The sequence below is a fragment of the Phoca vitulina genome, unplaced genomic scaffold (genome assembly GCF_004348235.1).
Source record: "Phoca vitulina isolate PV1807 unplaced genomic scaffold, GSC_HSeal_1.0 scaffold11, whole genome shotgun sequence".
NCBI lineage: Eukaryota > Metazoa > Chordata > Mammalia > Carnivora > Phocidae > Phoca > Phoca vitulina.
This window is the reverse complement of record NW_022589714.1, coordinates 4,457,871-4,479,876: the sequence shown is the minus strand read 5'-3', so window position 1 is coordinate 4,479,876 and position 22,006 is coordinate 4,457,871. Positions and strand designations below refer to the sequence as shown.

The window sequence follows — 22,006 nt, the reverse complement described above, 5'->3', positions numbered from 1 at the left end:
CCCAATTGTACATTTTTATTCCATGGCTGGTTTGTGCTAAGGAAATGATGATACTTTAAGTAAAAATTAGTATTCTGGAAGCTAACGCATTTAAAATTGAGACTGCGTGGACGAGTCTTCTCTAGGACTAAGAAGGTGTACCATACTTGCCAATATAAAACTATGTTCATTCAACTAGAGAAGCTTTGGTTCATGCTAATTTGCTTCTCTATTCGTAAAAGTAGATTGTCAGTAATATTCAGAAGGCTTCTAGTAGCAACATTTAGGATAAATGATAGCAGTCTGAATGGAAATACTGGCAGATGAGGATAGCCGTACTGACTGAACAGACCACATCCCACTTAACCAAATCATGACCAATATGCAGGTACATGAAAGAAATGGTTTGAGAAACTCCATTTCAAATTCGGGTTTAACTAATGGACTAATTTTTATAAAAAGATCCTAGTACAATATGTGTACAAGTAATTCCTTGTTACTCCAATCTATTCAGTTCCCAAGTTCATGCAGTAAGAGTTACCTGTACAGATCAATGGAAGATAAGCATGACATCTGTTCTCTGGGAGTGGTTGTCAGCTGTATAGGCAAAAAGGTTTAAGTCTGGTCTCCCTAAATTGATTCAGAACTAGCCATTATTATAAGAAAATTGAAACTGCTTTTATCAATTTTATCTGATGCAAACATGAGGTAATCTCACTTATAAGAACAGTTTCTGGAAGAATGATGCGGTGGAAACCTCAAGCTGGAGCTTAAAATCTAATCTTTTATCCCCATTAGACTGCAGTGAATTTTAGAAGATTTGGGTTAGTTTTATAAAACTCTGTTTAGTACTTACTGACCAGCAGGGAACTCAAGTGATTTTTTTTTAGATAAAGATTTAATAAGTTGAGAAATCACTTAGGCTTACTAAAACATAGATTCTGATACAGAATAACAGTTTAAATTCTAAACAAGGCATATAAGAATAGATAACTAGAATTCACTCGGTATTTAGAAAGCTATTTTAATTAGAAATTACATTCTACATACAGGTGTTATTCCAAGAAGTTTCATTCCATTGGCTAGGACAGAACGCACAGCTCTGAAAAGATGAAGTCTGGCCTATGAAATAAAACAAAGAATGATTAAATGTTCAGTTCAACAACAGGCTAACTATAAGTGAATAAAGAACATTTTTAAAAGTAATTCTTTCTTCTAATTTAAAGTAGGAACAGTATCTCAGAGTGCTCCAGTGTTTGCTGTCGGCAAGGGAAGACAAATTCCTAGCATACCTTATAATATGACTGTTACCCAAGAGCTGGGGAGTGGGAGTGACGGTATCATTATATCCGAAGTATAGCTCCAGATGAGGGGAACTCCTCACCCGAACACTTGATGTAGGAAGATGCGTTTCATAGTCCAGTGTTGGAAAGTATATCAACACTGTTACAGTCCAATTCTAATTAATTACCACCTGAGTCCATAAGTACACTACTGTAGCCGAACCACAAGATGCTATTTTAGGAACATTTACAAGACTGCCTCAGTAACATTAATCGGAGGATGCAGAGATTACACAGAAAACACTTAGCGTACCCCAGCCACTTCGGGAGGACTGTCTTTTATAAGCAGTGTCTTGTGTGCCATAGCAGCAAGATGACTGAAACGGGAAGAAAGAAATGAAGACCAGTCGTCATTTCCTGTGGTAACACATAAGCTTGATATCTTACTCCCTCAACTTAAGGATATCAAAGCCCAGAGCCAGTAAAGGATGTGTGCAACACTGAAGCTGAGACTCGAATTCACTGCTTTTCTGTAACAGGAAAAGTAAAACACATTAAACTAAAACTTTAGATTTTGGTTGTAATACCTCAAGTTCTTAAGATTATGATTTCACTGCTTCACAAAGATAGGGGATTCCTTTCTAAAGATTAGTTTTTCTCATTTAGGCTTCTTTTAGGATGAAAGCTATTAACATGACCTGGACATCCCCCCTCTGTACGGTGAGGAGGCGGGGTAAGACTAGTTATCGGTCCACTGCACACACACTGGCCACTCTTCTCTAAAGTATTTTTTCTGATTAAGTAGAGCAGCAAATAGAATAATATGCTAGAGAAATGATGCTTCTGACATTGATTTCAATGATTAACTGACATTTAATTAGACTTTCTGGCTTCTTTATTTCTCTATGACTCAGTAGAATTTAAAGGAAAAACATTTATTTAAATCTGGGGAAGACAGGTAAAAAGGATAATCAAGAGAACAGTACCAATAAATCTGATTTCAGTAAATCATGACTAAAAGCAAATATTTCCTTTCTTAAATAGATTTATAGAAAGATACAGTAGTTGCTCTAGAAGATACTCAACTTCTATTCAGAGTTTCTGAAACAGCTACTCTGAAATTCCTATTAAACCGATTTGCCTTCCAATTCATCCTCTACTCTCTAGCTGACTGATTTTTCTGTGTCGCTGTTTAGTCTTTTTATGGACTCCACTGCCCTGAAAATAAGCTGAAATGCCTTAATACATGCAAAAAGGCCTTGACACACTCATTTTTCACCCCTCCCAGGACCATGCTTGTAGTTCCATTAATGTAGCATGTTCTTGCTCCACTCTGGGCTTTTTCTTCTTTTTCTTCCACCTTGCTTCTCCTGATTAATATCGACTCCTCTCCTCCGAGAAGCCCTCTTTCATCCGTCAAGGCCGGGCTGAGTGCCCTAACACTGTCTCCTATGTCCACTCTATCCGAGCACGTATGTGCTGTTATGTAACTACCTGTGATGAAACTGTTGTTTCCTATCACCAGACTGCAGTGACTGCACCTTATATCACTGAATGAATAAATGAACATTAATTGCTGATTTGCAAAGATGAAGCAAGAATTCCTGTAACTTAAGGCATCTCATTTTTTAGGCCAAGGGATTTGTTTATAGGAAAACTTTAGAAGAAACAAAGGTTCTTTGTCAGATCTGGTCTCTGATGTCTTTAATACCTGAAAACAGCAAGGTTATAAAGTACCTTAGAGTTAGAAGGTAACTGACAATGTGCCTGGGTTGAAGGTCCTGAGATGATCTACAAAGCACCTCGTCGAACCTAAAAGAAAGATGACAGGAACGGTTGGTGAGGGAAGACTGCACATATTACACTAAGCTAAGATGTTAAGATCTTGGATGTAAGGTTGACTGGACAGCATTAAGAGTAGAAGGTATAGGGGTGCCTGGGTGGCTTATTCGGTTGAGCATCTGACTCTTGAGGTTTCAGCTTAGGTTGTGATCCTGGGGTCGTGAGACTGAGCCCTGCATCAGGTTCCTTGCCCAGCGTGGAGCCTGTTTAAGTTTCTCTCTCTTTCTCCCTCTGCCCCTACCGCGCTCTTGCTCTCTCTAAAAAAAGAGTAGAAGGTATATGAAAAAAGACCTTGTGTGCATTTGAAGGTAAAGGCACATTTTTCTTTCTTACAAATTCCTTGATGGCAGGTACTTTCTAAATCATTTTGATATCCCTTAGGCCTAGCCCAGAACAAGGACTCAGGCTTTAAACTGAATGTAAAAAGCCTACAGCCATGTTTAGGACCATAATCTGGAAACTAGCAAACAGAGTCTACCTTCAATACCAAGAAAACCAGGTTGGCTTATTTTTTCTGACAAATTAGTCAAATGTGAGAAAACGGACTCCTCTGATCCCAGGAAAGAGCCACTGACCACTGTGTGGCAATCAGAGAAAACTGCCTTAACTACCCACATCCTTTCCAGAGACTACTATCTCCTGACAAGTCCGGCTTCGCCACCAATGCTTGTGAGAGCTCAAAGGTGTGGTCCCTTGCCCAGCGTCAGGGCATCAAGGAGATATCGGAGACTGTGAATGGAAACCATGAGGCAGATGAGGGACTGAACGGTTTCACAGGAGCTGCACACAGGCAGCGCTTTTCCTTCACTTACCAAAGACGGTGAGGAGAAGATCTTTTCCAAAACTAAAAGTTTATGCTTTTACCAGGTTTCCATTCTCAGAACATGACCCAGAGGACGTCAGGCACCTGTACTGATGCAGCAGGGATATTTTTAAGTCCCAAGGACTGACCTTAACTGTGTCCTCTTTTGTCCGCCTTCAAAGGGCAGGTAATCCCTTTCTGGCCAGACCTTCGGGAAAGTGCTGTCTGGTGGCAGGAGCCAGCTACTGGCTTGTTCACTCCAGTGGTCAGCAAACCATCAGCAGTCATTTCACTAAGCAGGTGCAGACTCAATACTACTAGAAAACCATACCTGAGAAGATGCTGGAGAATGGAAATAGACTGTGGATCTTGTAAACAAGCAGTGTTGAAATCATTTAGATAACCACATCCAAAAGTCTCTTCCAAACTGTTATCAAAAGTTTAAAAACAACAAAGGATTAAACAAGTCATCCAACGACACATAATTGCAAGTTTGTCACAATGCCTCAATTTTTCCCAACTCTGTTTCTTCCTCTGAAAATGGGAGTATATTCTTTGGCAGCGTTATTCTGAGTACTGAATAAGGTAATATACATAAAAGCACTTCTTACAGAGATGCTCAATAAATATTTGAAAAACCAAACCTAACAGGTGGCCCACTGTCCTTCTAACTAGTTTTGGATATGAGATACTGGAGAAGCCTAGCAAACAGGACCTTTGGTCTTCAGAGCACACCAGCCCCGCCCCACGCTGGGAAGGAGAGAGGGGCTCGGCGTTTCCAGCAGACGCCCCTCACCTGTGGAGGCGGGCATGCGTGTACTGCAGGAAGACTCCTGTGTCCCCACGACTCTGGAAAACACGATCCCAGCTGAACTGATAGTCAGATAAGAGTAAACCTTTGAAGTCCTAGAATGACAAGAGTACATTTTTAGCACTGGGGTTTGTTCTGGTCCCAAACAAAAGGGTCTCACAGGCGGCAGTCTTAACAGACCTGAATAATGAGTGCGGCGAGCCCGACCCTCTCTGCAGTCTGCTGTGGGTTCTCCAGTTCTTTGGTAGCTGGAACAGACAAAGGCAGCTATCTTTAACTTACATGAAACTGTACAGAATCAGGGATTCTGATAACATCTGCCAAAAATGTATGCTGCCAGTAAGAAGAACAAACAGGTTCACAGTGGGCAATTTACTTTCCTAATTTGGGCTAATTTACCTTGGATAAAGACACTCCCTTGCCTACATTAAAAGGAAAGAAACACAAATTCACCTTTCTCATAAATATCCCTTATGAGACATTAGCTTAAAACTGGTACTTATACTTTTCCAAGGTTAAACAAAGCCATGAGTACTTGTGACCTGTTTCCTATAACATAACATGGGAATTTCACATAACCACTCCAAGAGTGGAATGACAACGCTGAAGCTGTCCATGAAAAGAGGCCTAGGGTCATATCAATTCAGATTATTGAACTGAATGACACCAAGCAGCAAGTCTAAAACCTCTGGCACCTCTAATTAGCCCGAGCTATTTTTGACAAGGTTAGTGAAAGTGAAGAGAGAGATGGTCAAAATCAATCGCGCTGCACAGAAGTCCCGCAAAACATCCAAGTGGCACATAAGTTATGACTGTAACAACAGTAAAGTGAATTCACTCTTAACAGAAGCCATGTTCTGTAGCATCCTCGAGCGAATCTCATTTAGAACATCTTCCAGAAAAGTAACATTTCCTCTTCGAGTCTTCATTCCCTGCACCACTCCAAAGGGCACGTGCTGGCACCTGAAATGGAAGAGAAAAGAACGGATGATCAAAGCATACGATAATACCCTTTCACAGAGTAGTCTGAACTTCAACTCTCTTAGAGGGACTTTTCAAAATTAATCAACTGAAATAGGATGTGATTTGTTATATGCCACAAAAGATGTTAAACACACAGCTTCATTTTACAGAGATAATCACTACGATGTGATTAAATTACTAGTTGCCTTTGTGGAAAAAAAAGGAGGGATTAAGAATTTTGGAAATCAAGCCACTGAGAGCAGATGTCTAATAGACACATTTGTTAAATGTTTTTAAGTTAGAAATGAGTATCACCAGGACATAAGTCAATGTAAAAAACAAACCTGCTTCTACACTGATACCTTGAAATATATAAGTGAAATCTGAATGACGACCTTTAACAATTTGGTATATTTTGGGACTTGGCTGACCTAACAAATCCTTAATGATCTTGAACAGACAGTTACGAACCATGCAGACATTACCTTTCTGCCCAGTCATATCCCATGATCTGCAGCATTTGGAACACCTGCTGAAAATGCTTTTTTTGCCCTTTATCTGTCTTGGGAAAAAAAAATATATTTAAAATAACAATGATAAGTTAACCTACAAAAATAGGTGGGGCATAAATCAAAATATTTGAGTTTTGACACACTAGAGTCATTGTCAACTGATGTATTTTAAATAAGTACACAAAGAAGATGCCAGTAGAAGGTCTAAGCTGAGTGAGAAGAAAGTAAAAGCTGCAGCACTCCACTGAGTCAAGAGGAAATATGAACTTTAATCTCCTGAGTATTCTATTTAAATTCTTTCTCCTTCAGCTATCATGACCTTTATCTCCAAGGACAAAGCTCAGCTCTAATAAGATATTTAATGGCAACTTTTTTTCTGAGGGGAAAGGGAAGTTGCACATGGAGAGGAAGGAAAGGGAAGAGACCAGAATAACCCTTAGCAATAAAAGGGACAAACTACTGATGCACACAACAGCTTGGGTGGATCTCAAAAGGCATTCATTATGCTGAGTGAAAAAAGCCAATCTCAAAAGATTACCTACTGTGATTCCATTTATATAACATTTTCAAAGTGACAACACTGTCGTGATGGAGAACAGAGCAATGGTTGCCAGGGGTTAGGGTAGGGGGTAAAGGGTAATTATTAAGTGGTTGCCAAAAGGGAGTTTGTTTCATGATGGAACAGTTGTCTATTCTGAATGTTATGATGGTTATGTGATCTACATGTGATACAATTTCACAAGCCCCCCCCCCCCAACATATCTAGGCCCACACACAAGTAAATGTAAAAATTGGTGGAATTTCTTTTTTTAGAAGATTTTATTTATTTTAGTGAGGGGGAGAGAGAGAGAGTGTGTGTATGTGCAAGCAGGAGGAGGGGCAGAGGGAGAGAGAGTGGGAGAGAAGCGGCGGAGCCTGGTGCGGGGCTCAATCTCAGGACCTTGAGATCATGACCTGAGCGGGAATCAAGAGTCAGATGCTTAACTGACTGAGCCACCCAGGTGCCCCAAAATTGGTGGAATTTAACTAAGGTCTTTACCAATGTCAGTTTCCTGGTATAGACAAAGTACTATGGTTATGTAAGATATTATCTTTGGAGAAGGCTGGGTGAACGGTCCATGGAAACTCTGTACTATTTTAAAACTTGTGAGTCTTAAATATTTAAAATAAAGTTATTTTTTAAAAAGTGCATTATGGTAACCTGTACATACTCATTTTACATAACCATTTTCCCGATTTGGGTAATTTTTAAAAAATTATGATGCAATGTGAATGTTTTCACTTTTAAGTTTTGTTTTTCTTTTAACATAGTGGTTTCCACCTTAAACTTAAAACCGAATTCCTTTTATATTTTGACAAAATTATTTTTCCATAGTTTTTCAACATGGTATATAATTTCTATCTTTGCGGTTTTCATCAGGTAGAGATCATAACTTTTTATTGTGATTACTTACCACATAAATCATTGTATCAAAATTATACTTGTCCATTCGATCTATAGCAGCTGCAAGATCTCTGGAAAAAAAAAAAAAAGGCCATAGATTAAGAGTTACTAAGCAGATCTGGGTAAAAATTTGTTTTACCTATTTAAGAGTAATGAGGCTTTTCTAATTAAGAAGTCCTATTATACCCCCTACTACCCATGATTATATAATCCCAATACCATACTTTGATATGAAGTAATAGTAATAAAAATAGCTTTGGGAAAAGCAATAATAATAAAAGTACTGTGGAAGATTAAAAAAACAAAATAAATATAAACTCTGGGAAAAGTAGTAATAACTAACTAAAATAGCTCTAGGCAAAGTGTCTGTAGGTAAATGCTTAATGATTTGTTAATTAAGCCTCTACTGGGAAGAATCACCTAATGTCACTTTTCTGCAGTATACTTTCTTTTTTTTCTTAAAGAACATATTCAAAACACAGGTGATGTGGCAGCTACACTGGTATCTTTTAGCTACCCTTTTTTTTTTTTTTTTTAAGATTTTATTTATTTATTTGATGGAGAGAGATAGCGATAGAGGGAACACAAGCAGGGGAGTGGGAGAGGGAGAAGCAGGCTTCCCGCGGAGCAGGGAGCCCGATGCGGGGCTCAATCCCAGGACCCTGATGAGATCATGACCTGAGCCGAAGGCGGACGCCCAGCGACTAAGCCACCCAGGCGCCCTTTTAGCTACTCTTCTATTAGCACTATCAAGGACTTTCAAAGTCTTCAATCAGTCATAAGCAATACCTTCTAAAGCACTGTAAAAGACCATGAAGTCCCTTGACAAAAATTCAACTCTTCTCTCTCTGATTAAGTACGAAAGACTCAGTTTGCATCCAGTATGAATTAATGAAAAACAAACCATAAACTATGAAATTTCAAGTCGAAATTATGAAAATACTGAAATTTAAAATTAAAGCTATTTTTGGTTAACAATATATGACGTGGGAAGATTTCAAAAGTTCCTAGAGCTTTTGAAATGTTGGGGATCATCAAAATGTCTTTAGTCCCCATCTTGTGATCCTAATATAACATAGAGCATGCATTTGCAACAGAGGCAAAAGCTGGCTCTTAAGGAACAACAAAAATCTCACTTTTTTTTTTTAAAGATTTATTTATTTTGAGAGAGAGAGCGTGCAAGCGGGGGGCGGGTGGGCAGAAGGATTGGGAGAGAGAGTCTTAAGCAGACTCCACACTGAGTGTGGAGCCAATGCAGGGCTCAATCTCATGACCCTGAGATCACGATCTGAGCCAAAACCAAGAGTCAGATGCTTAACCGACTGTGCCACCCAGGCGCCCCCAAATCTTACTCTATGTATAAAGCACATACATGCATACAATACATACAGATGTACAGGATATCTGTGATATTAAAATTTCATGAGGTGGGGAAGTAGGAAAAATAGGCTAAAAAGGTTCCTGACAGCAGGGCTACAATGAAAAAAAAAAAAAAAAGGTTGTGAACACAAGTATAGATTATCCCCCAGATGAAGTCACAAATATACACCCCTATTGGATTTTTGGTTTGGGCCAAGGACAAAACAAGGAGAAGCCTTTTGGTCCAATGAAATAAAAAAGGAGAATATAAAAAAAGCTCTAGGGGCACCTGGGTGGCTCAGTTGTTAAGCGTCTGCCTTCGGCTCAGGTCATGATCCCAGGGTCCTGGGATTGAGCCCCAGGCTGGGTTCCCTGCTCTGCCAGAAGCCTGCTTCTCCTTCTCCCACTCCCCCTGCTTGTGTTCCCTCTCTCGCTGTGTCTCTCTCTCTCTGTCAAATAAATAAATAAAATCTTTAAAAAAAAAAAAAAGAAAAAAAAAAAGCTCTAGGCTGAGTTTGTAGAACCTGAATTTGAAAGCAGGAAGGAATGCCAGGTCATTTACTTCAGGCCTCTTATTTCAAAGTAGGGACCCATGGCCCAGAGAGGGTAAGTGGTAGTTGTGGTCTCAGAACAAAACTCTAGGTCTCCAGCCTCCGCCTGTGCTCTTGTCAGTGTTCTCCTGCACTTTTGTCTGTTCTAACAACTCCTTTCATTCACATCCATATATATAGATGTATTCTATAAGGAACCCACTGAAAGGGCAGAAACTAAAGTTAGAGGTGAAAAATCAAACATTTCAACAAGTGGCAAAAAACACAATTATTCTCCCAAAGAGAAAAGACAAAGTATAGGTATTAAGGTAAATACACAGAAAAATCTAGACCTAATGAATGTTAGCCCAAGACAGATAACCGAATCAGGACAGCTGTAATCATTAGGATGTGGAGTGTCTGATCTGAGTGTAAACATTTCTTATAGCCACTGCTCAAGGGTTTCTTTAGGTAATCTGTCCAGCAATAATTGGTTGGCACAAAATATTTTTCTACTATTATTTTTTAATCTAGAAAAGGAAATGTACTTCTTATATACATAGGTTCTTCTCACTTCCTAACTCCAATTGTATGGAATTGATAAAGGGAAATGCCAAAAAGTAGAGAAAGTAGGGATCAATTTTCTAAGGCACAGGAAGAGAATCAGGTGGTTATATAAAGCTGTTTGGAACAAATGACGGTAGTTAACAAGAACAGTAAATATCATTTCTTTAACTATGCTATAAAAGTGGGTTTACGATCCAGTATAAAACTCCAGCCTGGAAGACACTACAGCCTTTTGCCAACAGAGCCTGAGTATAGCCGGGTTGGCTTGTGTGCTTTTTTTTTTTTTTTTAAAGATTTTATTTATTTGCCAGAGAGAGAGAGAATGAGAGAGAGAGAGAGCGCACAAGCAGAGGGAGTGGCAGACAGAGGGAAAAGCAGGCTTCCCGCTGAGCAGGGAGCCCGATGCGGGACTCGATCCCAGGACCCTGGGATCATGATCTGAGCCGAAGGCAGACGCTTAACCGACTGAGCCACCCAGGCGCCCCGGCTTGTGTGCCTTTTTTATGGTCCTATCTTCTTCTTCTTATTGGCTTTGTCCCAGATATAAGTGTGCTTGATAAATCCAGTTCTTACTGATTAACAGAGACCGTTCCTTTCCATAGGGGTCAGTCATGGAGAAAGATGAAAAAAAAAAAAAGGCAACACGGCCTACTTCTCCCTTGGCCAATTTTATCAGTCAGAATGAGGACTGATACTTATGTGCATGTAAGATGGTCTTGACAGAGAGGACACCACTGAGCCACTATGACCACCTTCTAGTATACATTTCCTGCCAATGTACAATTGGAAAGTATTTATAGTTACTATGTGGTACCTCAGTTTTACAGTTTGTAGAACAATGTATTCAGCTGTGGAAATCCTATAATGTTTAACTAACTGTAAATAGTTTTTTCAGTCACTTTTCTGATGATATCAAAACTTTCCAGGAACTATAACTGGCAATAAACAGAAACCCAATAAATACATTTTGAAGTGATGAGAGCAGGAGATTTAGAAACTGGGACTGGGTAACAGCTTTGAGGATAAAATGATTGTTTTAGCACTGATCCTACAACAAAGAACATGAAGTCATATGCATTCTGATGTTGAACTTCATGTTGGATACAAACCTGGTTGCATAGAGAGAAGTGCCATCGCCTCGCATTACAGTACAAATTAAGGAGGGGTCACCATTCCCAGAAAGATCCACTATAGCTGTTCCTTTTCTACAAGTACAAAAAAGGTAACTCTGAAGAAACAGAATAAATTAAGACCTTTAAAAGGACAGTATCTATAACATTATCTTTGGCAAACCAGAAGCTACTTTTTATTACATAAGTAACAGTAAGCAGTATAACCAACAACGAAGGAAAACACGAAGGAATCTAACCATGAATCTATTAAGAGTGGGTAGGTATGATGTAATTAATATTTGGTTATCCTGTCTTTCTAAACTCTGTAGCTCTAGATAAGGTACTTAGATAAGTCTTTAACATTCCCAGTTGAAAAATGAGATTTCAACCGCAGTTTAACCATGAAACATCATATTCTTCTAATCAAATTATAGCATTCAATATTGGGCTAATTTTTAACATGCCAAAAAATACTCTTGAGTAATAAACCATGGAATTTTGTTACTGTCTTCCCTGTCTTATCAAAAATTAGAATCTGTATATGGCAATCTAAGAATTTGCCTTAGGGAAATTACTGAGGATGTTATGAACCACATTCTCCATGTCTTCCTCATAAAGATGATGAGAGAAAGTACTCTTTGGTACTATGAAAACTGGCACTTCTAAGCAACTGGTTTGCTTCTATATTACAGATGCCTGGGCTCCTATGACTGGTACTATTTTGTTTGGCTGACAGGAAGCTCAAAGCTAAATTAGAAATCTAGCTTAAGTAAGGGAACAGCATCCCAATATACGACATGCCATTATCATTCCTGATTCTGTATTAGTTTTTCTGCCCCTGCTTCCTGTTTTCTTCATTTTATTCTTTCAAAAGTTTGTATTATACTTATTTACATAAGGCCCCTTAAATCCATTTTGAACAGGATACGGTTTTTTAAAAAGGCAGGGCTGAATAAGAAGATGCGAGTTCTTTCCTTTTTCCAGTTCTATCGTTATCAGCTTGTGTGACAGCAGGCCGGTCTTTTGTACTTTCTGTGCTTCAGTTTCTGCACTGTGAAGAGCAGATATTTCTTCCAGCCTTACCAGGATTTTCTCATGGCAGAATACTATATGTAGAAAAGTACTCTGAACAGCAAAAAGCACTACAAAAAATGCCAGGAAGGCTGCACACCACATTCTGTTGTCCTGAGAAACTACACCAATACCAATTTTTTCAAGGAAGAAATAACTTCACTAAAGAATAGTAACCCAACCGTACACTGTTTTCTGCAGGAGTCCTTTACTGTCCAGCAACTTTAAGACTTCTTGAGATTTTTCACGATAAAATGATTCTCCGGAGTATTCATCAAAGTGTACTCCTAGACGCTAAAAGGGTTCAAAAACAAAGTTACAAGACAAGATAGGATACTCTACAGTCTGTCACACAGATGGGGAAAATAAGAATTATATCAAGTCACTCTTCTGCATCAAACCTTCTAATAACTCCTCCCACACCAGTCAAGTCCTCACAATAGTACTGTGTTGTCCGATACGGCAGTTGCTCGGCCCACGTGGCTATTCAAATTAAATAAAACTGAAAATTTAGTCTCTTAGTAACACTACCCACGCTTCAAGTGCTCAACAGCCACCCAAGGCTAGTGGCGACCATGCTGGACAGCACATCACAGAACAGGTCTATCACAGCAAGAAGCCGAACTGGACAGCCCTGGAGAATGTCCCACATCATGCCCCACCCTACAACCTCTTCAAGCTCCTCTCCTTCTGCTTTTCGTCCTGCTTCCTTACTCCAGCTGCGTGGATTTCTTTGACAAAACTCTTTTCATCCCACCCACAGACAACATACTCCGTCTCCCCTCCCCTGCTTCATTTTTCTCCACAGCATCATTACCCCCTAACAGACTGTATATGTTCTTCTTGAATTCCCATTGTCTTTAATTTGGTTAATTCGCTCTCCATCTCCATGCTGGACTGTAAAGTCCATGACAGAAGGACTTATATTTTCTTTATTCACTGTTGTATTTTTCCCACCCCCTAAAATGGTTATTAAATGAACAAATTTATATGTATCACATACAAGCCTAAGGAAGTGAAAGGGGGAAAAAAACGATTAAGAAAAAGTGAAGGAATGAACAGAAGAGAGAAAAGAGAAGCCAGACTGAAACAAAGACCAGAATGCCACCTGATATTTGCCTGTGAAGTTCACAGGATTTTTTTGAAGCTCTAACTTCCAGCCCAAAGAATAGTATTTGAGTCCTAATTTTCAACTGAATGACAAATCTAGTTTTAAAACACGAGCTTTAGAAGGACGTTCACAGGGCGCCTGGCTGGCTGTCAGCAGAGCATATGGCTCTTGATCTCAGGGTTGTGCGTTCAAGCCCCACGTTGGGTGTGGAGCCTATTTTAAAAAAAAGAAGCGGAAGAGCACGGGACTCTTGATCTTGGGGTTTTGAGCTTAAGCCCCACGTTGGGTGTAGAGATTACTTAAAAAAAAAAAAAAAAAAAAAAGCAACTTCACTACTCAGTAGTACCGTCAAGAGCTGCACCCATCACAGGAGAGCAGGAGAGTAGGTGGGCACCTTGTAAATCCGCATGTATTCTTCTATGCTGAGGTCCCGAAATTTCTGCCACAGTGCAAGTGCTTGGGTGTCACCCAGTTCTAATCGCTGGAAGAACTCATGTGCTGATTTTGCTATATTTTTATCATCTGCTGCTTCTTTATTAACTTGTACATAAACCTAAGAGCACAACAGTACATTAAATGAAGTACATTAGTCACTGTTACCTTCAATGGAAGAAAACAAAACACAATCATGAGAATTTTCATTTAAAGATTAGCCAACCACCCTTATCAGAGGGTAACCTTTTTTTTTTTTCTTTTGCCATGGGCCTTTACTGAACCCGAGAGACCCCTTCTCAAAATAAATGCATAAAGTGAAATACATATGCTTATAAAGGAAATAATACATTGAAATAGTTATCCAATTATTTTTTTAAAGTGTGATGAAGTAATGGAAGAAAATGCTAAATTTCTGATAGAGGTTAGGGAAAATAAAATGTGTAATTTTTTTCTTCCCTTCCAAGTTCACAGACTCTTAGGTTAAGAATGCCTGGGTTAGATTAAGCTAGCATTTCTTTTTTTTTTTTTTTTAATAAAAAGGCAAATTATTATTGCTGCAACTTCTCTGAGAAAAGGTCAAAGAAAGTAGAATGGTTTAATCTGGCTAAGACAAGGCCAAAGACTGATCCGGCAGTTGATTTAAGAAAGATTTTTATTTATTTATTTATTTTAAAGATTTTATTTATTTATTTGACACAGAGAGACACAGCGAGAGAGGGAACACAAGCAGGGGGAGTGGGAGAGGGAGAAGCAGGCTTCCCGTGGAGCAGGGAGCCCGATGCGGGGCTCAGTCCCAGGACCCTGGGATCATGACCTGAGCTGAAGGCAGACGTTTAACGACTGAGCCACCGAGGTGCCCCTAAGAAAGATTTTTAAAACTGTTCTCTAAATCTGCAGAAAACTAGTAAAATAGGTGATCTAGGAAGACCTTTGGATAGCTGGCTTACTTACACTCCCACTTAGGCTCCTGAGAACTGTGTGGACCACTTACTTCTGGAGTGTTTTTGCATCATCTGTCTTGGCTAACAGGAATGGAGTTAGACTGCTTATTAAGGGCTCTTCCATTTCTATCTGTGTTCACAATTTCATTAATAGTATTCCAGTCTCCAAAATGCAAGGTTAATAAATGATATTGTAATATACTTTGCACCTCAAGTAGTTCTGAAGTTACGCATATAGACAATAAAGATTTTACTTCTAGGGGCGCCTGGGTGGCTTGGTCGGCTAGGGGTCCAACTCTTGATTTTGACTCAGGTATTGGTCTCAGGGTTGTGAGATGGAGCCCTGTGTCAGGCTCTGCGCTGGGTGTGGAGCCTGCTTAAGATCATCTCTCTCCCTCCCTTTCCCTCTCAAACAAAAAGAAAAAAAAAAAGATTTTATTTCACTTACAGGATGAAACATGAATGATAAATTTACTCCCCTCATATTTTTTCCAGAAAGCTATGAAGGTAGCATAAAAGTAATAAAAATTGGCAAATAAATTACCAAAGAAATATGAGGCATCTAAACTGTTAAAGTAATATCATCAAAATATCAATGGCAGATAAAGTGATTTTACTGCTGGAGAGTACACTGGGACAATTGTAATGTGGCTTATCCCCACTAGATACTACCAACAAAAGGAACAGGGCATTAAACATCTATGTCAAGGTCAAAACCTTACCTTTCATAGATGGCTTGTGTTAATTACTGGAATGGAAGAATTAAATGAATAAATATTCCCCCCAAAAGTTAAAGCTACCTAATTTTATTTTTCCTCTTTAAAGCACATTGTGCAGAAAAGAGTTAATATAGCAGACCTGAGACTGCTATCCTTAAAATCTCCTGTTCGCAAGGTTAGCTCTTGGCTGGCATCTGGGAACTTGGATTTGGGAAATGTTCCCACCAACCTGATAGGAGTAGGTCACTGTGCTTAAACTATGAAAACAATATGGTTTATGCTAAATACTTGCTTTCCTTCTGGGAGTTTGGCATTTTGGAACGCGCTAAGCAGAGGGTGCCTACATGATCAAACTCCAATAGAAACTTTGGGCATGGAGCATCTGATGAGCTCTCCCAGCAGACAACATTTCATGCATACTGTCCCAGTTTGTTGCAGGAGGACCTGCGTGTACCCTTTGTGACTCCACTAGGAACACACTCTTGGATGCTTGGACCTGGTTTCCAACAGACTTCACCACGTGTGCCTTTCCCTTTACTGATGTTGCTTTGCATCCTTTTGCTGTAATAAACCACAGCTGTGAGTACAACTATACATGGAGTCCTGTGAGTCCTCTTAATGAGTTACCAAACTTGGCGGTGGTCTTCAGAGACCAGACACATATCAAAGAAAATTAATTTCCATGTGCTCCTATGAAATAAGTCCAGAATAAGTTAGAAACAGAAGATGATGATTTTGGTAAGGTGTAGGAAAACAGAGAGAGTCACTGTAAGATAGTAAACTGCAGACCTCTTGACTTTTGAATGACCTATCTATCCACTGACAACTGCTCAACAGTCCAGCCTATAGGAATAAAGGCATACATAGGTCTCTAAATGATCTGTGGTTCAAAATCTCTCTCACACACCCACCCACCCACCCATCACACACTCACGTCCACACACCATTTATAAGTAAACATACACAAAATATCCTTATTTTCAGAAAAGGCTTTTTTTTTTTTAATTTAGGACTCTAAACTCAGATAGCCAACATTTAAAAATCTAATATGCATGTGAACTACTGATAAGAGTATTTTTAGAAAAAACTTCACCAGAATCTTTTCCCTTTCTTAAAACTTAAAATAGAAATAATTAAAACAAAATAAACAAAACCAAACCCTTACTAATACTTGAAGAATCTTGGCATTTCAGCAATTTGTAGTTATAAACCAAACATTACTGAAAATCAACTGACACTATCAAGCAGAACAATAGAAGAGCCTTAATTAGCACTTAACAATCTGCCTGTAAATGCACAAGAGAAAACTATAATTATTAACATTCATCACCATTTTAGAAAAGAAATGCATTTTCCTTCACAAAATAAATACTATGTGCTTCTGAAATTATACACTTTTAAATTTAGTTACCACAAATGTTTTATGCTTAGAAAGTATGCATTTTGAAGAAAGCTTCCTTTTGAGGCTAGATCTAGACACAAAAGGAATAAAAAGGAAATTTTAAGTTTGGATTTAATAGTAAGAATGTGGCTTAAGCAAAATGTTCTTGATGGATGCATTTTTTCTTTTAGTTACCAGAATGCAAAAGTGAGCTTATTTCCATTATGGAATAAACTAAATGTTTAAGACTTTAAAGGCATTCACTATTTCTAAATGCTGGTATTCCCAAAAAGCTCATGACATTTTATTTCTAATTTAACTGATTAAGATAATTACAGTCAGCTCTAGAGATCATCTGTACATATGTAAAGAAATAAGTGCAAAAATAAAAATAGTGTATAATGCCCTCTTACTCTCTCTTAATCTCTTAAATTTGATTCTAGAATACCATTAGCAACATAGACACAGTTTAATTCTTTGGTACAGGGCTCTAACCCCAAACCTGGTTATTTTTGTCTTAAAACAGAGAATAACTGCTAAGAATGGTTAGCATTACTTAGATACTAAAGACATGGTTAACTGTATATTTGTCTTCTATCTTAAAATGCATTAAATTTTGATCTCATGTTTTAGAAAAAACATAATGAATGCATGATTATAATTCAAACAAACAAGCTCATTGTTAGTTTAATGTTGTTTCTTGATCAGAAATTTCTTATAGAACTGCTGGTTGAGATGAATTTCTAATGTTAAACTAAATATTAAAGAAATTCAAACAAATTAATATAGTTATAATTTAAAAGATCCATATATTGGTTAACAATAAAATCAAAACTTCCTAGATAAAAAAAATAGAAATGATTATCAAGTTTCTCCTCATCAGTATATCATTACCACATATAATTAGCATTTTACTGTCTATTCATCTTCTTTCAATATTTGGAATCTATTTTTATTCTATGTTTATAATAATATCCATGATATCTTATCCCTTTATTCAAGGGTGATAATGATTAACTTCTTGTATATATTTATTAGATAATAGTACAGTGTTATATATTTCTCGTGCTGAAAAAAAGCTTTTTGCACATTTCAATGGGTTTGATAATTCCTGAGCTATTAACATGTACTCTGGCCTCGCGCAGTATTCCCATCCTTGTTCTAAGAACGCTCAGAGGACAATGGACATTGTAGTAACCCTCAGAAGTATAGGGTTTAGGTACAAAGGCTAGTGACTTTGGGGAAGATGGTCAAGAGCAATGTAAAGCAGAAAAACTGCCAAGAGAGAGGAAAGGAGAATTGCTTAGATTGAGGAGGGGATGGGGAAACATTCCCAGGAAAAACAAAAGCTGGGTAGTCGCTGGGGTGGTAGTGGGCCCTCTGAGGGAAATGGTTTGCGGTATCCCCACATAGGGAGACTGATTTCTAGGCCTATGGAACTGGGCCACAGAAAGATCTCGGGTCATACAAGCAGAGTTATATGCCTCCAGGTCATTATGTAGCCTGGATACTGGGCACATCAGTCAAGACCAATGTGGACTGAAGTCAAGGAAAGGCCTCCATGCCCATCCTGAGATGCACATTAGAGCCTGGGCAACTCTGTGTGATTTGGGAGATGAGAAATCCTTAACAATGACTTAAGTTGACTCTTAAAACCACTCTCAAAAGTATGGCTGGGTTCAGATTTAATTAGGCTTATAATTTAAGAGCTATTTCTTGCATATGAGTATTATAATGAGTAAAATACACACCAACCGTAACAGTCACTTTCTCTGAAGAAAAGTAACATGACCTAATCAAGTCTTGAATTCAAGTCTTTATAAAATAAAAATTTCTAACCGCATAAATAATCCCATATAGGTCTAGAATTGATTTAGTCTTGAATTATTTTAAGTTTGAGAAATTTTTTTGAGAATCTGAAGCTAGGAAAAACATGGTCTCTTGAGGAATAGATATTATTCCACATTTAAAAAAAACAAGAGCAAGTAAATATTGTCATTCATGAATTTGGTGTTTTGATCTTGCCCTATTTTCTACTCGCTTTTTTTTTTTTTTGCTACAGATATAGGGAAACTCAGGGTCAAACTTCTAATATACTGCTACCTAGTAATATATTATCCTCTGACTTTCTATGTCTTTTTATTAAATGCCCATCACTATAATTACCTCAAATCATTTTAGAAAGGAGAAGGGTAAAAATAATAAATGCTTTTGGGGTCATTATGAACTTAAGAGAAAATTTATACTATTGTGTTAATATATCATGTTACCTTTATAAATGTCAGTGTTAGGGTACAGTGCTAATGCATACTTTATTGACATAATATTTATCTCTATGAGAGGCTGCTCATATTTTAGAGGCATTTCTATGGTTATCAAAATTCATATTAATAAGCAACATGCAATGAGTCAAGTTCGAAAACCTTCTGTAGCAAAAAAAAAGGGGGGGCTGGATTATACATTCTTAAAACAGTGTTAGATGTTATTAAGGTCCATTCAAGTGTTTTTTTTTTCCCTTTTTTTGAGAGAGAGAGAGAGGGAGGGAAAGGGAGAATCTTAAGCAGGCTCCATGCCCAGCACAGAGCCTGGTGTGGGACTAGATCTCACAACCCTGAGATCATGACCTGAGCTGAAATCAAGAGTCGGATGCTTAACTGACTGAGCCACCCAGGTGCCCCGAAGTCCATTTAAGTAGTTTAAACCTAGGAAAAACCCTGAGAAATTACTTCTAAAAATTATCATTAAAACAGGTAAAAAAGTAAATGATGACATCCATATACTCAGGATTTAGATTTAACATTTGTTAACTTTTTACCATAAGAAATTACTTTTTGAAAGTGGAAAAGCTTTTTGATACATGTTCCAAAGCTTATTATATATGTTTTCCTTGAACCAATACTGTGAATTCTAAACAGCAAATATATTAAGTTACTTAACTTATTAGCTAATTCAGGGAGGATAGACTACTATAAAACCACTTTCTCCGTTTCATGACAACAAAACAGAACAACTAAATACAAGGTTTTACATGTTGACCAACAGAAGTCCCAAGCCCACACACAATACAGCCAGACATCATGGGAAAAGAATGACTATAGGTACATAGAAAACCAGTAACTAAGCAAAGCAAAAAATGGAATGCTGCAGAGAAATGACTGTAGGTGTTAAATATTTTCATCACAGAAAAGAAATACTAAAACTATCCTATGATTTCTATATACAGAAACTGAGAAACTGAATCTGGTGGATACGGACTGTGGTGCCATTCAGAGGGAGGCAGGCCACAAACTGCTACTGGATGGCCGGAGCCAAATTCAACACATACACTGGAAGGTTGAAACTGCGACAAGTAAACTACCAATTGTGTTCCTGGTACAGCAATTTGAGGATGAAAAAAAGGAAAATGTTATGCAAGTAACTACAACCAATGGAAATGAAGGGCCAGAAAGGCACTCTATAATGCCAGTGGAGGGCAGGGCAGTGCAGTGAGTGTCCTGCTGGTGCTGGAACCCTGGGTCTGGCCCTTGGGTTCTTCATCAGTACACTACATGATGAAGTTAGATTCTGGGAATGGTAACTAGTGTATCCTACAATAGTTAGTTCTTCCCTGGGGCTATACAACAGGTTTTATATTATATAACTTAATGATTACAGCTTGAAGTCTGGAATTGTGATGCCTTTGGCTTTGGTTTTCTTTTTCCACATTCCTTTGGCTATTCGGGGTCTTTTGTGGTTCCACACAAATTTTAGGATTGTTTGTTCCAGTTCTGTGAAAAAAAAGTTGATGGTATTTTGATAGGGATTGTGTACACCGAATGTGTAGGTTGCTCCAGGTAGCATAGACATTTTAACAATATTTGTTGTTCCAATCCATGAGCATGGAACGTTTTTCCATTTCTTTGTGTCTTCCTCAATTTCTTTCATGAGTATTCTATAGTTTTCTGAGTACAGATCCTCTGCCTCTTTGGTTAGATTTATTCCTAGCTATCTAATGGTTTTGAGTGCAATTGTAAATGGGATCAACTTCTTAATTTCTCTTTCTTCTGTCTCATTGTCGATATAGAAATGCAACTGATTTCTGTGCACTGATTTTATATCCTGCCACATTACTGAATTCCTGTATGAGTTCTAGCAGTTTTGGGGTGGAGTCTTCTGGGTTTTCCACATAAAGTATCATGTCACCTGCAAAAAGTGAGAGTTTCACTTCTTCTTTGCCGATTCGGATGCCTTTTATTTCTTTTTGTTGTCTGATTGCTGAGGCTAGGACTTCTAGTACTCTGTTGAACAGGAGGGGTGAGAGTGGACATCCCTGCTGTGTTCCTGACCTTAGGGGAAAAGCTCTCAGTTTTTCTCCACTGAGGATGATATTTGCTGTGGGTTTTTCATAGATGGCTTTTATGATATTGAGGTATGTACCCTCCATCCCTACACTGTGAAGAGTTTAAATGGAAGATAGAGAAAGGGACAAGAAGACCTGTAAGATCAAATTCATTCAAAATTTAACCACAAGGCATGCTGTTTGGGGTTGGCAATAAAAGATTAGGAAAACATGGTCCTTCCTCTCAAAAAACATGCCACAAAATGAAGACACAGTCCATGCCTTTTATCACCTAGCAGGGGAGAGAAGCACACAAATAAGAACAGACTACAAAAAGTTTACAACTAAGTAAAATTTGACAAGGGAAAAACCAGGGATCCAACCAAAGTACGGGTTTTCTTTTAGGAACAGGCTTAAAACCATTTATTAATATGTGCCTAAAGCTCAAAAAAAAAAAATTCCTCATTTATGGTACACGTTTTTGTTGAAAGTAATCCACAATGACAACTATAATTTTAAAATGAAAACTAGGTCTGCAAAAATTAGCACAAAGATAAAATAACCTGGAGGCTGCCACTTTAGGCTCTGCATTTTTTTTCTGTCCTGCAAAGGAAGGAGGAAGCGAGCCAGTTAGCATCCTAATAGATTTCTTTTATTTCGAACAGTAAGTTGGGTGTATTTGACTTGCTCTCTTTTGTTTATAAATGCTGCTTCCCTATGAACCTTTTAGGCAAAAGAACACTTATGAAGGCAATGCCACTGTTCCTTGAGGTTTCAGTTATTCATAGAAGTACCCTGCCCTTGTTCCTTCCTTACATGCATCCAT

General features: G+C 38.2%; 1 protein-coding gene across 2 annotated transcripts in view; it reads right to left on the bottom strand.

Moving 5' to 3' along the window:
* Positions 1–865: 865 nt before the first annotated feature.
* Positions 866–22,006, bottom strand: part of RARS2 (arginyl-tRNA synthetase 2, mitochondrial) — a 58,319-nt gene continuing 37,178 nt past the window's right edge. For both annotated transcript variants that reach the window (XM_032409314.1, XM_032409313.1), the window contains exons 9-20: positions 13,781–13,939; positions 12,463–12,569; positions 11,202–11,297; positions 7,647–7,707; positions 6,166–6,242; positions 5,556–5,680; positions 4,898–4,965; positions 4,703–4,812; positions 4,238–4,333; positions 3,000–3,074; positions 1,576–1,639; positions 866–1,101 (exon numbers count right to left, since the gene is read on the bottom strand). In XM_032409314.1, the coding sequence (XP_032265205.1) occupies positions 1,015–1,101; positions 1,576–1,639; positions 3,000–3,074; positions 4,238–4,333; positions 4,703–4,812; positions 4,898–4,965; positions 5,556–5,680; positions 6,166–6,242; positions 7,647–7,707; positions 11,202–11,297; positions 12,463–12,569; positions 13,781–13,939 (1,125 nt within the window). In that variant the 3' untranslated portion in view covers positions 866–1,014. The remainder of the gene's footprint in view (positions 1,102–1,575; positions 1,640–2,999; positions 3,075–4,237; positions 4,334–4,702; positions 4,813–4,897; positions 4,966–5,555; positions 5,681–6,165; positions 6,243–7,646; positions 7,708–11,201; positions 11,298–12,462; positions 12,570–13,780; positions 13,940–22,006) is intronic.